The sequence below is a fragment of the Halichoerus grypus genome, chromosome 1 (genome assembly GCF_964656455.1).
Source record: "Halichoerus grypus chromosome 1, mHalGry1.hap1.1, whole genome shotgun sequence".
In the NCBI taxonomy this organism is placed as follows: Eukaryota; Metazoa; Chordata; class Mammalia; order Carnivora; family Phocidae; genus Halichoerus; species Halichoerus grypus.
Window position 1 is genome coordinate 208,184,890 of NC_135712.1, and position 17,716 is coordinate 208,202,605.

Genomic DNA, 17,716 nt, shown 5'->3' on the forward strand with positions numbered 1-17,716 from the left:
ATCGGTCCAGTCACTCTTTTCTCGGCCTTAATAGAGGTGGGACCTGGCTCGGTATGAGGCGGGACCAAGGTCTTTCTGCCTTCCTATTGGTGCTGCTCCACTTGGGGCGGGACCTCCCTAAACCGGCGTTCTCGATTTGCTGTCTCCCTGGTGGCCCGTGACCTGGAAGCAATCTGGGTAAAATGGCGGCGCCCAGAGATGAGACCGACCCGGCCCGGAGTCCGCGGCTTGCCGCGTGAGTACGTAGGTCGCGATTGGGGAGGCGAGCTCGAACTGCTGGGTCCTGGGCGGCCGGTTCTGGGCCGGCAGGGCGGGAGGGCGGCCCAGAGCGACCTAGCTGCAGGGCTAGGGCACCGTGACCTTTTGAAATGCGGGGCGGGGACGTGCTGGGAAAGGCCGCTCTCCGTGTACTCCCCTCCCCACGTCCCTAATCTCCTATTTTGCAGATGAGACAGCTGAGGCTCAGAGAGGTTAAGGCCCTCTCCCGAAGTCACGCCGCAAGTTGGCCTCTAGGCCGGAATTCGAACCCGCGTCGGTCCGTTTCTTCCAAGAAACCCAGAATCCTGACAGCCAGCCTCAGAGCTGCTGTAGGTACACCCCGCCATGGGGTTCAGACTTATAGATCATAGACGTTTTGTAGAAATTTAGCTCTTCTCCGCATTCAGCTGATACTTGTTAGGTACCTACCATATTCCAGGCACTGTCCCAAGTGCTGGAAACACGGCAATGAGGAAGACAGACAAAGCCTCCGATCTTCTGGGGGAGCCAGACATTAAACAAGTCAGAAATAGAGGGAACAGGTGATTTCAGATGTTAATTGCTAACGATGCATTCATCACGGTGATGGGGCTTTAGATTGGGAGTGGGGCTATGGTCAGGGAAAGCCTCTCATTTGAATATAGACCTGAATGACCAGAGACAGCTATGGACTGATCTGGGGGAAGAAATTTCCAAACAGAGGGAAAAGCAAGTGCAAAGGCTCTGAGACTAGAATAAACTTAGCTTGTTTAGGAAACAGTGTAGCTAAGGGCGCCTGGGTGGCTCAGTCCGTTAAGGGTCTGCCTTTGGCTCAGGTCACGACCAGGGGGTCCTGGGATGGAGCCCGCAGTAGGGCTTCATGCTCCTGGGGAGGCTGCTTCTCCTTCTGCCCCTTACCCTCCCCTTGCTTGTGCTGTCTCTCTCGAATAAATAAATAAAATCCTTAAAAAAAAAAAAAAAAAAAAAGTTGAGTTTGGAGGGGTAGACCCTGTCTGAATATTTTAAGTGTGATAAAACACTAGCGATTTTTAGGCAGAGAACACTGAATTTAGTTTATATTCTAAAAAGCTCCCTCCGGACATGGCAGGGAGAATTTACTGGTGGGAAAGCTGGGTAGGTATTAAAGAAATCATGGATTGGGGTGGTGGCTTGCAGATGGAGAGAAATGGATGTATTTGGGATGGATTTGGAAATACTTATCAGGACTACTCAGTGGATTGAATGGGTGAATGAGGGACATAGTGGACTCAGAAATGACTCCTAGGTTTGTGGCCTGAATGACTAGGAATGGTGGTATGATTGGCTAGGATTTGGAGGAACAAGTTTAAGCAGGGATATCATTCTGGAGCAAATTAAGTTTGAGATGGCTAGGTATATGCCAAAGTGGCAGTTAGGTATGGAGGCTGGAGCTCAGGACTGTTAGTAACTATTTGGAATTCAGGCCTCCTGGGTGGCTCAGTCGATTAAGCATCTGCCTTCAGCTCAGGTCATGGTCCCAGGGGCCTGGGATCAAGCTCCGCATTGGGCTCCCTGCTCAGCGGGGAGTCTGCTTCTCCCTCTCCCTCTGCCTCTCCCCCCACCGGCTTGTGCTCTCTCTCACTCTCTCTTTCAAATAAATAAATAAAATCTTTTAAAAAAGTAACTATTTGGAATCCATCAGCACATAGATCATCATTTCTGAGACTTTAACACACGTATGAGAAACCTGGATTCTTCTTAAAATGTGGATTCTGATTCAGGAGGTCTGGGTTAGGGCTGAGATTCTACTTTTCTAACGAGCTCCTAAATGATAATGTTGATATAGCTGGTCCCTGGAACACACTTTGAGTAGTGAAGATTCAGATAAGGTCTTAATTTGCGCTGCATATTAGAGTCATTGGAGTGTCTCGGAGTTTTTTTGTTTTTTTGTTTTAAGATTATTTATTTGAGAGAGAGCATAAGCGGGGGGCGGAGGGCAGAGGGAGAGGGAGAAGCAGACTCCCTACTGAGCAGGGTGCCCTACATGGCTCAATCCCTGAGCCAAAGGCAGGTGCTTAACTGAGTGAGCCACCCAGGCGCCGCTGGAGTGCTTTAAAATGCTGATGCCTGGGCCCTAGATTTAGATACTTTGATTTATTATATCCAGGGTATGGCCTGGATATGGGGATTTTTAAAAGCTCCCTAGATGATTCTAATATGAACAAGGTTTGAGAACCATTAGTGCTGCCTACAGTAGTACAGAGAGGAGAGGAACAAGTTGAAAGACACCTCAGGGTAGCAGACAGACACATCCAGAATGTGGGATACTTTGCAGCTTTATTACTGAAAGTATGATCCCCAGACCAGCAGCATCAGTATCATTTGGAAGCTTGTTGGATGTACAAGGTCTTTAGCTCTACCCCAGACTTGCTGGATCAAAATCTGCATTCTTTTAAAAAGATTTTATTTATTTATTTGACAGAGAGCAGGAGAGAGAGCGAGAGAAAGCACAAGCAGGGGGGGAACAGCAGAGGAGAGGGAGAAGCAGACTCGCCGCTGATCAGGGAGCCCGACGCAGGGCTTGATCCCAGGACCCCGGGATCACGACCTGAGCCAAAAGCAGACGCTTAACCAACTGCACCACCCAGGTGCCCCGAAAATCTGCATTTTAACAAGATCCTGGGTGATTTAGCTGCACATTCAAGTTTGCAGACATTGCAAACTTTAAAGAAGGAAGTGGGTCTTGCTGATTGGCTGAGAAATAGCCTGGGTTCTAGGAAGAAAATCTAGAATGCCAAGAAAGTGGGAGGAGGGCCTCACCCATGGTGCATGCTTCTGAGAAATTGAGCAAAATGAGGCCTGAGAAATAATCATTGGCTTTGGTAACAAAAGGGGCCTTTACAAATGGTGTCAGTGGAGTGGTTGGGACAGCAGCCAAGCTGGAGAGAATGAGGAAGCATAGTGTGTATATACCTCTTGAGAGAAGCTTTGCTGTAAAGGGAGCAGAGATGTGGAGCAGATGCTGGAGGGAGTCTTTGGGACAAGATGGGAGATGCTAGAGAAAGTTTAAATGGTAATAATAATCCAGATACTTCCCAGCTCATTTATTACCCTGATATCAAATCACACACACTCAAAACTATAGACCATTATCTCTTATGAATGTGGATGTAAAAATCCTCAACAAAATAACTAGCAAACCAAATTTTAGCAACATATAAAAAGGATTATACACCATGACCAAGTGGAATTTGTCCCAGAAATGCAAAATTACTTTAAAATCTGAAAACCAGTTAATGTTACATACTGTATTAATAGAATAAAAGACAAAAACGACATGATTGTTTCAGTAGATGCAACAAAAAGTACTTAACAAAATCCAGTACTGTTTCTTTTCTTTTTTTTTTTTAAAGATTTTATTTATTTTTTTGACAGAGAGAGACACAGCGAGAGAGGGAACACAAGCAGGGGCAGTGGGAGAGGGAGAAGCAGGCTTCCCGCAGAGCAGGGAGACTGATGTGGGGCTTGATCCCAGGACCCTGGGATCATGACCTGAGCCGAAGGCAGACGCTTAACAATTGAGCCACCCAGGCGCCCCCCAGTACTGTTTCTGATGAAAACATTCAACATCCAGGGCGCCTGGGTGGCTCAGTTGGTTAAGCGACTGCCTTCGGCTCAGGTCATGATCCTGGAGTCCCTGGATCGAGTCCCGCATTGGGCTCCCTGCTCTGCAGGGAGTCTGCTTCTCCCTCTGACCCTCCCCCCTCTCATGTGCTCTCTCTCATTCTCTCTCTCTCAAATAAATAAATAAAATCTTTAAAAAAAAAAAAGAAAAGAAAAGAAAACATTCAACATCTGGATATAGAAAGGAATTTTTTTTTTTTTAAGATTTTTATTTATTTATTCTAGAGAGAGAGCATGAGGGAGAGGGACAAGCGGACCCCATGCTGAGGGTGGAGCCTGATGTGGGGCTCAGTCCCACAACCCTGAGATCACAACTTGAGCCGAAATCAAGAGTCGGACACTCAACCAACTAAGACACCCAGGCACCCCTAGAAGGGAATTTCTTTAACCTTATAAAGCCCATTTATGAAAAACCCACAGCTCACATCATACTTAATGATGCTTTTCCCCTAAGATCAAGAACAAAAAAGGATATCAACTCTTGCCACTTTGTACTGGTGGTTCCAGCAAGGGCACTTGGGAAAGAAAAATAAATAAAAGACATCCAGTTTGGAGAGAAAGAGGTAAAACTATATTTGCAGGTGATGTAATCTTGTATATAGAAAATCCTAAAGAATAATAAAAAGCTATTGGAACTAATAAGTGAGTTCAGCAAGGTTGCAGGATATAAGATCAAATATATAAATATAAATTGTATTCCTATATCCTGGCCCTGAATAATGCAGAAATGAAATTAAGAAAATAATCCCACATATAATAGCTCCATAAAGAAGGAAACATAAACAGGGGCACCTGGCTGGCCCAGTTGGTAGAGCATGTGACTCTTGATTTTGGGGTTGTGAATTCAAGCCCCGTGTTGGGTGTAGAGATTACTTAAAAATAAATCTTAAAAAAAAAAGAATGAAATATGAATAAATTTGACAAAATGAGTAAAAGACTCATACACTGAAAACTAAAACATTGTTGAGAGAAATTAAAGATGACCTAAATAAATGGAGAGGTATCCCATGTTCATGGATCAGAAGACTTAATATTATTAAGATACCAATATTCCCTAAATTGATCTATAGACTCAACACAATCTCTATCAGAATCCCTCTGACTTTTTGCAGAAATTGACAGCTGATTCTAAAATTTATATGTAATTGCAAGGGACCCAGAATAGCCAAAACAATTTTGTAAAAAAAGAACAAAGTTGGAGGACTTATAGTTCCTGATTTTAAAATTTAAAAAACTATAATAATAATCACAACAATGTGGTGCTGGGATGCCTGGGTGGCTCAGTCAGTTAAGCGTTTGCCTTCAGCTCAGGTCATGATTCCAGGGCCCTGGGATCGAGTCCCGCGTCAGGCTCCTTGCTCAGAGGGGAGTCTGCTTCTCCCTCTGCCTGCCACTCCCCCCTGCTTGTTCTTTCTCTCTGACAGATAAATAAATAAAATATTTAAAAACAAAGCAAAACAAAAACAGTGTGATACTGGCATAAGACCCAACATATAGATCAATGGAATTGGGAGCCCAGAATTAAACTCTTACATTTATGGTCAGTTGATTTTCAGGAAGAATGCCAAGACAAAAGAGTATACTTATCATGATGAGCACTGAGTAATATATAGAACTGTTGAATCACTTCATTGTACAGCTGAAACTAATATAACTATGTTAACTATACTGAAATTAAAATTTTAAAACTTAATTAAAAAAAAAAAGAATGCCAAATGGGGAAAGAATGGTCTCTTCAACGGATAGTACCAAGACAACTGGATATCCATTTGAAATGAATCCCTTTCTCACACCATACACAAAAATTAATTCAAGGTGGATCATAGGACTGAATGTAAGAGCTAAAGCTATTAAACTCTTAGAAGAAAATAGGAATAAATCTCTTTTTTTTTTTAAAGATTTATATTATTTGAGAGAGAGAGGGAGAGGAGTCCCAAACAGACTCCACGCTGAATGTAGAGCCCAGTGCAGGGGCTCAGTCTCACAACCCTGAGATCATGACCTGAGCTGAAACCAAGAGTCAGATGCCTAACAAACTGCGCCACCCAGGCGCCCCAACATAGGAATAAATCTTTATGACCTTGGCCTCGGCCGTGGTTTTTTAGATACAACATCAACCTTACAGCTATAAAAAACATAAATTGGATGTCATCAAAATAAGACTTGTGCTGCAAACAGTAACATCAAGAAAGTGAAAAGATGACCCAAAGAATGGGAGAAAGTATTTGTAAATCACAAGGGTTAGTATCCTGAATATATAAAGAACCCTTGCAACTCAGTGATAAAAAGATAAGTAGCCCAATTTTTTAAATGTTCAAAGGATCTAAATACACATTTCTCCAAAAAAGATACACAATGGCCAATAAGGACATGAAAAGATACTCGGCATCAATTTTTAGGGAGGTGCAAATCCAACCATGAGATATCACTTCACATTCACTAGTGTGTCTAATCAAAAAGCCCACAAGAATTGGCAAGTATGTGGAGAAATTGGAACCCTTATATATTGCTGGTGAGAATGTAAAATGGTGTGGCCACTTTAGAAAATAGGTTGGCAGGGGGTGCTGGGCTGTGTCAGTTGGTAGAGCATGTGACTCTTGATCTGGGGGTCGTGAGTTCAAGCTCCACGTTGAGCATGGAGCCTACTTACAATAAAAAAAACAGTTTGGCAGTTCCTCAAAATGTTAGACATAGAATTACCATATGTCTCAGCAATTTGACTTCTATGTATATACCTAAGAGGCATGTAAGCACCTGTTCACACAAAACTTCCACATAAGTGTTCATAGCAGCGTTAGTCATAATAGAAAGTGGTAACGCCAAATGTCCATCAATTGATGAATGGATAAACAAAGCATGGTTATATCCGTATAATGGAATGTTTTGGCAATTAAAATGAATGAAGTCTGATACTGCTACAATATGGATAAACCTGAAACACCTGCTAAGTGAAAGAAGCTAGTTCCACAAGAGTACGTGTGGTATGGCTCCTTTTATACGAACTACCCAGAGTAGGCAAATTATAGAGACAGTGGGTTAGTGATTGCCTGAGGGAAAATGAGAGGGACTGCTGATGGGTATAGGTTTTCTTCTTGGGGTGACGAGAATGTTCTAAAATAAGATTGTAGTGATGGTTGCACGACTCTGTGAATATACTAAAAAACCATTGAATTTTACACTTGAAAAGGGTGAACTATATGATATGTGAATAAAACTGATTAAAAAAAAAAAAAAAAGATCCAGAAGTGCCTGGGTGGCTCAGTTGGTTAAGCATCTGACTCGGTTTCGGTTCAGGTCATGATCTCAGGGTCATGAGATTGAGCCCTGTGTTGGGCTCCTCACTGGGCATGGAACCTGCTTAAGATTCTCTCTCTCCCTCTGCCCCTCCCCCTCTCATGTGCAACTCTCTCATATTTTTTATTTGAGAGAGAGAGAGAGAGAACAGGGGGAGGGGCAGAGGGAGAAGCAGAATCCCCACTGAGCAGGGAGCCCAACGGGAGACTTGATCCCAGGCCCCTGAGACCATGACCTGAGCCGAAGGCAGATGCTTAACCAACTGAGCCACCCAGGCGCCCCATAAATAAATCTTAAGAAAAAAAAAGATCCAGTAGGGAGGGAGACCATGGCAGGAGCGAATTCCTCTAGTTAGTGGGGGGTTTAGCCCAACAACGTAGGGATCCTTGGTTGCAACACCCATTTTAAGTCCATTCTGTGGATGAGGAGACCAGGGGGGCTGGTCAGTTAGCCATGCCATCTGGAACATGGTCTCTGCCCATGAGGGGTCTCATCTCTGTTAGCAGGTGGGGTGCCAGGCTGATGCTGTCTTTTTTTTCTTTCTCGGCCAGGTGGTCGTCTGACGAGCAGCGGCATGAGCTGGGCCCAAGCCATCCTGCTGGCCCGGGGCCTCTCTCGGGGCTGGGGAGGCATCTGCGGGGCCGCCCTCACAGGAGCCCCCTTCTCTCAGGTAACCATCAGCCGAACAGTTGTCCGCTCACACCAGCTGGCCTATCTGCTCTGAGGGTCAGCTGAATGGGCCTTATTCATTTTAAGAAGCGCTGCGGTCCATGTGGGTAGGGGGGTTGAATTTGGAAACGAGGATAGAGGAGCTAAGTAGATTTGGGTGGTGACTTGTGGGTAACTCCTGCATCCATTTGTAAAGATGTGGGCAGAACATTGGACTTCTGTCCCTTCCCAGAGTGACCAGATGGCCTAAGCCAATCAACGGGCACAGACAGCAGTAACAGTGATGATAATAATAATCAGCATACCTTGTTTTATTGTGCTTCACAGATAATGCGGGGTTTTTTTGGTTCTTACAAGTTGAGGGTTTGTGGCAACCCTCGGTCGAGCAAGTCTGGTGGTGCCATTTCCCAGCAACGTTTGCTCATTTCCTGTCTCTGTGTCACATTTTGGTAATTCTTGCAATATTTCAAACTTCCTCATTATTATCATGCATGTTATGGTGGTCCGTGAGCAGCGATTATGACCCGCTGAAAGCTCAGATGCTGGTTAGCATTTTTAACAAGAAAGTATTTTTTAATTAAGGTACATACATTTCTTTAGACATAATGTTCTTTTTCACTTTATAGACTACAGTATAATGTAAACCTAACCTTCCTATGCACTGGGAAGCCAAAAATTCATTTGGCGCACTTTATTGTGACATTTGCTTTACTGTGGGGGTCTGGAACTGAACCCTCAATATCTCGGGGGTATGCCTGTGCTTCCCTTTTTGAGCACATCCTCTGTGCCAGGCCCTGTGCTATGCTTTTTGTTTACATTATCTCCTTTGTGGTGTCTCCCCTTCTTTTGGGCATTCTAGAGCTTCCTTTCTGATTTTTTTTTTTTTAAGATTTTATTTATTTGACAGAGATAGAGAGAGGGAGAGCACAAGCAGGTGGAGTGGCAGGCAGAGGGAGAGGGAGAAGCAGGCTCCCCGCTGAGGAAGGAGCCCGATGTGGGACTCGATCCCAGGACCCTGGGATCATGACCTGAGCCGAAGGCAGACGCTTAACCGACTGAGCCACCCAGGCGCCCCTTCCTTTCTGATTTTTGACCTATGCACATACCACCTGCAGAATTAGTTGCCTACGATTTCACTTTAAATGGACACTTTTTTTTTTTTTTAAGATCACCTTACATAAATAGGACATTGGGATGGCTGTTGGGGCAGCAGAGCAGAGGGACTAAGGGCAGGGACTCTGATCTCAGCTCTGTCACTTTGCAGCTATGGGACACCAGACATCCCATTTCACCTCTCTGGGCCTCAGTTTCCTCCTCTGTAAAATGGGTACACTAAGAGCACACTCTCTCTCAATGGGCAGTTGGAAAGATTAAATGAGCTTCACACTCAGAAAGTGGTCAACAATGCCTGGAAGAATATTCAGTAACTTAACTATTAGCTCTTATTTGCCAAATAGATAGATACATCTCTCTGTCTCTCATATATATATATATATATGTATATATAATTTTTTTTTTTTAAAGTAGGCTCCATGCCCAATATGGGGCTTGAACTCACGACCCTGAGATCAAGAGTCGCATGCTCTACCAACTGAGCCAGCCAGGAGCCCCTCACCATGTTTTATTTATTTATTTATTTATTTATTTATGTATATACGTATGTATGTATGTATTTATGTATTTATTTATTTAAGATTTTATTTATTTATTTGACAGAGAGAGACAGTGAGAGAGGGAACACAAGCAGGGGGAGTGGGAGAGGGAGAAGCAGGCTTCCTGTGGAGCAGGGAGCCCGATGCGGGGCTCGATCCCAGGACCCTGAGATCATGACCTGAGCCGAAAGCAGACACTTAACGACTGAGCCACCCAGGCGCCCCGCCATGTATTTTTAAAGATGCCTTGTATATAGCCATTCTAATTTAAACATTCAGTTTCACTTAAAATAAGAAATTTGGTAGTATACTATCCATACAGGGGTGAGCAAACATTTTCGTAAAGAGTCAGATATTAAATATTTTTGGCTCTGCAACCCACACAGTCTCAGTTACAACTACTCACCTCTGCCAATGTAATGCAAATACAGCCCCAGACTAGACATCATGAATGTGCCTGGCTATATTCGAATATGACTTTATGGACAAAAGTAGACAGCTGGCCATAGTTGCCCCTCAGGTTTGCCCCCAGCAGCCTCCACTCCCCACTCTGGGGAACAAGGTCTGCTTGAGCCAAGGGAAACACCATCATAACAGATGGGGAAACTGAGGCCTGAACAGTAAAGTGGGATGTGGGCATCACCTAGCAGAGGACAGTCAAGCCAAGATTCCTTCTGATTCCAAAATCTGCATTTTCTTTTTTAAACTCAGTCGTTGAGATGTATCTTTTGAACAGATAATACTGTTAGTTACAGTGGGCAATTCAAATAGTTCTGGGGCTACACCAGACAAGGGTCTGTCCCTCTTTTGCTTGGCCACCACTTAGCTCCCCTCTCTAGAGGCAAGAGGTGTTACCCACTTAATGCATTTCTTCCCAGACATACTTTACAGGAGCAAAAAACGTATATGCATACAGTCAATTCTCATTATCCCCAGTAGTTACGTTTTATAAAGTGGCCGCCTACACTGAATTAGTTAGTGAATAGTAAACCATCGCTTCCAGGGAAATATGGGGTAGGTTCCTGTGAGCCTCTGCTCACATTTTCATCAACCAGTCAATACATACCTTGTTGTATGTGTGTTTCTGTTTAAAGACATCTTATTGGCTGTATATTGTTGGTTCGTGAACACTAAACTCCCGGCCACCAGCACTATAACGCACACCTGAATGAAGCTCCGCTACCACATGCTATTTTCTCTGTAAGGAGCAGCAGAGCCTTCTTGCAGGGAGGAACACTAGACAGCCCTTCAGCACTATGCTTGGGGGCCATTTCCACAGCAAAATCACCAACAAGAAGATGTGAAAACCGTGCACTAAAAAAACATCTCTAAGAGGACACTTGTTGACAGCATGCGAGCCGAAACAAGAAGGCCGAGTGTCGCCTTGTTCGAACTCAGCTGGGAATGAACAGACTTGGACGACTCCAGTTGTTCACCGCACTGCATGTGTCTGTGAATGACCAGGAAAGTGTTAAGAGTATTGACTTTGGGATTACAAATCAGTTTTAGCAAGTAGGCAAAGATGCAACTAGGGAATCCACAAATAATGAAGATCTATTATATAGGAGTTGGTGAGGTTTTTTTACACCTCTGGGAACTTACTCTACACCGTTGCACACGTTGCTTTTTTTCGTTTCATAATATACCTGGGAGCTCGTTCTGGGTCACACAAGACCCTCCTCGGTGCCTCTCAGAGATGCAGGTGCTCCCTGTTCACGTTCACGGCCAGGTGCTTAACCATTTCTTTGCGGATGCACGTTGCGGCCATTTCCACCACTACAGTGGACATGCAGACGGCATTTGGCCCAGGTTTTGTTTATAGCTGTTGGATTTACAAACCCGATACAGGATCCCTGCATCAGAGGGTGTGTTTGCCATGGTGAATGTGGCCAAGCAGCCTCCATGGGGGTGTCACTGTTGTTTTCTCAGACTTTGTAACGGTGCCTGATCTTGGGCTTGTCACCACAGCACCACACCTCCTCAGGGGCCCTTTGGGATGCCCACTGGCACCTTTCCCAGGAAAGAGCCAGCCCGGCAGTCCCCCCGGGGGCCCTGGGAGGTGCCAGATTCTGGCAACGGTTCTCTGTCCCCAGGTGCCTCTCTGGGTCCCACGGGGCCTCCACTGCAGCGCAGCCGCCCATAACTCTGACTCGTGGCTGGTCCCACCCCGGCCTGAGCCCCGGAAGGGACCCACGAAGGCCCTGACCCTCCATGAGGAGCTGTTCCAGCAGGCACCGGAAGGGGCGCGGGACAAGGCGAACTTCGTGCGCGCGGTGCAGAACTTCGGGCAGCACAACGTGCACAAGCGGGGCCACGTGGACTTCATCTACCTGGCCCTGCGCAAGATGCGGGAGTACGGTGTCGAGAGGGACCTGGCTGTCTACAACCTGCTGCTTGATATCTTTCCCAAGGAGGTCTTCCGGCCTCGAAGCATCTTCCAGAGCATGTTCATCCACTACCCACGGCAGCAGGAGTGTGGGATCGCCGTCCTGGAACAGATGGAGAGCCACGGTGAGGCCGGCTTGCTCCCCTACCCACCTCAATCTCTCCTCTGTCTCCCTTCTCTTTCCTCTCTCCCTCGGACTGTTCCTTTCAGTTCTAATTCTGTTCTCCCTCTCTGTCATCAGTCCCCTGACTTCAATTCTTCCTGTCTCTGGTTCTTTCCATCTGGGCCTCCTCCTGATTCCCTCTTGATCCCGGCTCCCCTGCCCCTCTCTGTCTCCCATGTCTCTGTCTCCCCTTCCCCCTTCGGCCCCCTGCCTGAGGCTCTGCCTCCTTCTGCCCGACATAGGCGTGATGCCCAACAAGGAGACTGAGTTCCTACTGATTCAGATATTTGGACGGAAAAGTTACCCCATGCTCAAGTACGTGCGCATGAAGCTGTGGTTCTCCCGCTTCAAGAATATCAACCCCTTCCCTGTGCCCCGGGACCTGCCCCAGGACCCTGTGGACCTGGCCAAGTTGGGCCTGCGGCACATGGAGCCCAACCTCAGCGCCACGGTCACCATTTACCAGGTATCCACCCCTGTCCACACCCTCAGCTGCAACCCCAGCCTGGGCCCCCTCCCTCACCTTGAGTGATTGTGCTGAGACAGGCTGAGCCCTCACTAGATTCCCATGGCCCTCACTCCTCACTGCAGCTTGACCTCTGACCTCTGACCTCTCCTCCTGCCCCTCTCCCCACACTCTGTATTCTGGGATCTGTCTTCCTTTCTGGAGCTTGAGCCTTCCTTTTTTTTTTTTTTTTAAGATTTTATTTATTTATTTGAGGGGGTGGGGGAGGGGTAGAGGGAGAGGGAGAATCTCAAGCAGACTCCACGCTGAGCTTAGAGCCCAATGCAGGGCTTGATCCCAGGACCCCGAGATCATGACCTGAGCTGAAATCAAGAGTTGGACGCTCAGCCGGCTAAGCCACCCAAGTGCCCCAGTTCTCAAGCATTCTATGCCAGTTTACTTCTCAGGCCTTTGTGCTTACTGCTCCCTCTGCCAGGACCACTCCTCCCTGGGAGTTCATGTTCTTCCGATCTCATCTATGCTGTCCCTTCCTCAGGATCCCCTTCCTGACCACCCTGGCTGAGGCATGGGGTGCCTGGCTTGGTTGCTCATTTACCATGACTCAGTTTCCCCTGTGTCTCCCAAGGTTCAGCACAGGGTCTGGTACAAAGCTGAGCTCAGCAGTTGTTTGTTGAATGACTGAATGAAACAGTCCACACATGCACACACACACACGCCCCGGTGTCCTAGGGGCCCACTCATGCCAGACCACATGGAGGATCCTGTGGTCCTGGAGGCTGACCCCCGGTAACAGTTTCTCTCAGAGCTGCTGGTTCTGAGATGGAGAAGCACTGGGGGCTGTGGGGGCCCAGAAGGGGCAAGAGGAAGGGAGGGCTTCCTGGAGGAGGTGAGGGTGAGCTGCACTCAGGTGGGACAAGACAGGTAAGGAGAGCATTCTAGGCAGAGGGAGCAGCATGGGCTGGGGTTCAGAGGGCAGCTGGGAGATGCAGAAAGGGCTTCTGGCCAGTGCAGGGGGTCAGGCTGGGGGAGAAGGGGCACAGAGGCACCAAGCTAAAGAGTGTGGTTTGAACTGGTTGGTGGGGAGGGAGCCACCGGGAAGTTTTAAGAAGAGGAAGGATGGGGTGGGAGTCATGTTTCTGGAAGGAGTTTCTGTTTCAAAAGCACCCTCCGTTGGCCACGTGGATGGTACTGAATGCGGGCGGGCAGAGGACCGAGGGATTAGGACAGTAGGTAATGGGGTGTTCGGGTGAGAAAGGACAGAGACTTGGCCTGGAGCACATCGCAGAGGAACGGTAGTCTTTAACTCATTTCTTCATTTTGGAAAGTAAAGCATTAGAAGCCACATAGTCCTCAAGTACACACAATGAAGAGTTCTCCTCTCCTAGCCTGGCCCTTCAGTCCCCAGGCTCCTTCCCCAGAGGTGACCACATCTGTGTCTCCTTCCAAAGAGATCCTATGCATTTGCAAGCAGATATATCCTTTGTATGTATTCTTGTTTCCCCTCATTATGAAAAGTACGTACAGAAAGGTTGAAAACATGGCAAAATGATCACCAACACTACTTAGATTTAGAATAGAACAATTCAAGACTCCATCAAGAGGGCATTGTTTACGTAGATTCTAACACTTCAGTCAGATTGGTTAAAAAAAAAGGGGGGGCAAGTGAAAAGTTGAAGTATTTTCAGTGGTACAGTAAGCTCCCTTCAGTGTGAGAAGTAGGGGAAATAAAAGTGCATGTACCTATTTGCCTATTTTCACAAAAATAAATAATGCAAAGATGAATCTGAAATGGGTAGAAATGATTATCTCTGGGCAGGCGGAGGAGATGGGGTAGAGAGAACAGGAGTGGAAGAGAGACAGCTATTTAATATGGATTGACTTTTAAACTATGAAAATGTTTACATGTATTTTTTAATTCAAAGGGGGGGGTAACTCCCCTAAAATTGAAAACAAACAAACAAATGGATATGGCTAAGTATCAAATTGATAGTATAATCAGTGAGAGAAAAAGTTCTTCCGAGTCAGGTGTCCAACTGCCCATCCTTAGTGGCATCTATTCTAAGAACAAACATACCTGTAGGGAAATCCTAAGCTTAATCCCATAGCAGTATGGTTAGCAGTAATATCAAAACTATTTCTAGGGGTGCCTGGGTGGTTCAGTTGGTTAAGCGACTGCCTTCGGCTCGGGTCATGATCCTGGAGACCCGGGATCGAGTCCCACATCGGGCTCCCTGCTCAGCGGGGAGTCTGCTTCTCCCTCTGACCCTCCTCCCTCTCATGCTGTCTCTCACTGTCTCTCTCGCAAATAAATAAAAAAAAAAAATCTTAAAAAAAAAAAAAAAAAAACTATTTCTATAGTTTGATGGATGAGTAAATGTATTACTATTGATAGGAACCAAGATTTTTAGTGTGAGAAAAAGAGAGAGAAAAATATACAAACAGATGTAAAAGAAATCCATAGTGTGAAATTTAAAATGAAAAATCAGTATTGGGGTGCCTGGGTGGCTCAGTCAGTTAAGTGTACGACTCTTGATCTCAGCTCAGGTCTTGATCTCAGGGTCGTGAGTTTGCTGATTTGCTTCTTGTGTCTCCTTGGAGTATACTGTGCACGTGAAATTATTTTTCTTTTTAAAACTTCACAAGCACGGAGCATTTACTACGTGCCAGGCACTGTTCTCGGCATTTTAGAACCATCTGAATTAAGTGGTGTTATCTCCATTTTGCATCTGGAGAAACTGAGGCACGCAGGTACATCGACTTGACCACAGTCACACAGCCTGTGTGGCAGATCCCAGATTTTTTTTTTTTTTAAGATTTTATTTATTTATTTGACAGAGAGAGACACAGCGAGAGAGGGAACACAAGCAGGGGGAGTGGGAGAGGGAGAAGCAGGCTTCCCGCGGAGCAGAGAGCCCGATGCGGGGCTCGATCCCAGGACCCTGGGATCATGACCTGAGCCGAAGGCAGACGCTTAACCGACTGAGCCACCCAGGCGCCCCCAGATCCCAGATTTTAACACAGGCAGGCTCTAAGGTTCCCTCTGTGTACACATTTTAAATGACGGCAGCTAGTGCCAAATTGGATAGAAGTAAGGAAGGGATGGGCTTGAGTGATGGGTAGGAGACCAAGAGGAGCCCTGAATTCGCTGGGATCCCCTTCCCCCATTTTTCTCCCCAGCTCTTCTATAGGGGCTGGGGGCCACAAGCTTCCACCCCTACTCCTCCTTGCAGATGCCTTCTTCCAAAGACTCCACAGGTACAGCAGATCCCACCGAGCCCCACATTGTAGGTAAGGCTGTGGCATGGGGGGGCTGGATTCCCATCAGGCCTGCTGGGTGGGCTCCCTGGGCCTTTGGCCAGAGTCCATCAGCCAGGGCCCCCTGGGCATGTGTGTCTCCACACCAGGAATCCAGACTCCTGAACAGCAGGCTGCCTTGGCCCACCACAACCCAGCCCGGCCTATCTTCGTCGAGGGCCCCTTTTCCCTGTGGCTCCGAGACAAATGTGTCTATTATCACATCCTCAGAGCTGACTTGCTGCCCCCTGAGGAGAGGGTAAGGACCCAAAGCATGAGTGTGGGGGGGTATGGGTGTGTTTGGGGGGTTGTTGGCACCAGCCTGAGGGCTCATGTTAGGTCTCAGAGGGGCAGGCAGAAGGGGAAGGGATAGCTCCTGGTTTCGGGAGGTAGGCTGTAGCTGGCTGCAAGATTCTGGTTCTCTGACCCTGCTCTACCCGCCTCCCTGGGGTAGGAAGTGGAAGAAATTCCAGAGGAATGGAATCTCCACTACCCGATGCAGCTGGACCTGGATTACGGGAGGAGCAGCTGGGATGACTATGAGTTTGACATCCATAAAGGTAAAACTGGGATGGGCAGGTTTCCAAACACCGGACATAATGAGGCCTCTGGGGTGGGAGGGTGGCACCCAGGCTGAGACCCAGCCCAGTTACCCCACATGCAGACCCAGTAGATGTCCAAGTACACACACACACACACACACACACACACACACTCCCAGGGGATGTCCAAGTACACACACACACACACACACACACACACACGTACTCCCAGGGGCTCCAGGCCTGTCAGCCCTTGGTCATGGAACATCTCTGTGCTGGCTACTGAGTGTGACCAGGACAGGCCAAGCTCCTCCCCTTGAGCAGCTCTGGGCAGTGGGGGAACAGGCAAGTTAAGTTATATTCTTGAGGTCTCAAGGGAGGAGCACACCATCTAGCATGGGTGGGATGTGGGGAGACTTCCTGGTGGAATGTTGAAGACCCAGGAGGCATCACTCAGGTGAAGCATGGGATTAGCAATCTAGGTAGATGGGCTATCTTGTGCAAAGGCTTGGATGCACAAGAAACATCCCACCTGTGGCCTGGAAGGGGTGCAGGCATGGGAGGTGTTCCTCCAGTCCCCACTGCACAAACTCTGAGCACCTGTTTCCCCAACAGTGGAGGAAGGCCCTGTCTTCGCCATATGCATGGCGGGTGCCCACGACCAAGCTACACTGGCCAAGTGGATCCAGGGCTTGCAGGAGACCAACCCAGCCCTGGCCCAGATCCCCGTGGTCTTCCGCCTGGCGGGGTCCACCGGGGAGCTCCTGGCGTCCTCCTCAGGGCTGGAGGAGCCGCCCCCACCAGAGGGCCAGGAAGAAGAGGAGGACAGTCAGCAGCGACAGCAGCAGGGCCAGAGCTGAGCTTGAGCGATCACCCGCACAAGCTGTGGACTGGTGTGATAGCGTGAGATGCCTTTTGAGTGTACAGCAAATAAAAGTTTTGCGTCTTGGGGCTGCCCTCTCTCTTCTCTGGCAGTGTGGCGTTTCTGTCCCTTTAATGCTTGGTGGCCTGGCTTTTCAAGGGATCTGCAGCATCCGGGACGGACAGATTGGACCCCAGGCTTTCCCTCTGCCTTCACCTGACAGCTCGTCCCCTTCCCTTGTCATCTCCAGGATGCATTCAGGCTGAGGCGTGGAGAGAGGAGCCCCTACCTCCCAGGGTCTACGGGCTCATCTAGGTCTTTCTTCCCGCGGCTGGCCTCAACTCAGCCCCTCCCTCGGTCTCTGCGAAGTTAGAAAGTTTAACAGAGAAAAGGAGTAAGAGAAGAATGGGTTGTTGCTAGCGCTTGTGGCGCGCATGCGCAGTTCCTGCTCTCGGTCTCCTCTTGGCGCCGTGGGGCAGTGAAAGTCC

The 17,716-nt window shown here is 47.6% G+C and overlaps 1 protein-coding gene across 6 annotated transcripts; it reads left to right on the plus strand.

Annotated features, from left to right (window-relative positions):
- The first annotated feature begins 141 nt into the window (after positions 1 to 141).
- ECSIT (ECSIT signaling integrator) lies at positions 142 to 17,317 on the plus strand. Of its 6 annotated transcripts, none has more exons than XM_078055308.1 (9): positions 142 to 239; positions 447 to 587; positions 7,746 to 7,864; positions 11,609 to 12,026; positions 12,307 to 12,530; positions 15,719 to 15,818; positions 15,935 to 16,083; positions 16,279 to 16,384; positions 16,982 to 17,317. In XM_078055308.1, exons 3-9 carry the CDS (start codon positions 7,769 to 7,771, stop codon positions 17,224 to 17,226), a joined length of 1,338 nt encoding a protein of 445 aa, XP_077911434.1. In that variant the 5' UTR covers positions 142 to 239; positions 447 to 587; positions 7,746 to 7,768; the 3' UTR covers positions 17,227 to 17,317. The 6 variants fall into 6 exon arrangements, with proteins under 6 accessions (XP_077911434.1, XP_035944801.1, XP_035944802.1 ...); XM_036088908.2 differs by having other exon boundaries at positions 150 to 235; XM_036088909.2 differs by having other exon boundaries at positions 162 to 243.
- Positions 17,318 to 17,716: the final 399 nt, after the last annotated feature.

Coding starts and splice junctions, on each gene's coding strand:
- ECSIT (XM_078055299.1), top strand. CDS start 199: ATGAGACCGACCCGGCCCGGAGTCCGCGGCTTGCCGC. Junction 236..7,745: donor CGGAGTCCGCGGCTTGCCGC/GTGAGTACGTAG, acceptor TTTCTCGGCCAG/GTGGTCGTCTGACGAGCAGC. Junction 15,819..15,934: donor CACCGAGCCCCACATTGTAG/GTAAGGCTGTGG, acceptor TCTCCACACCAG/GAATCCAGACTCCTGAACAG.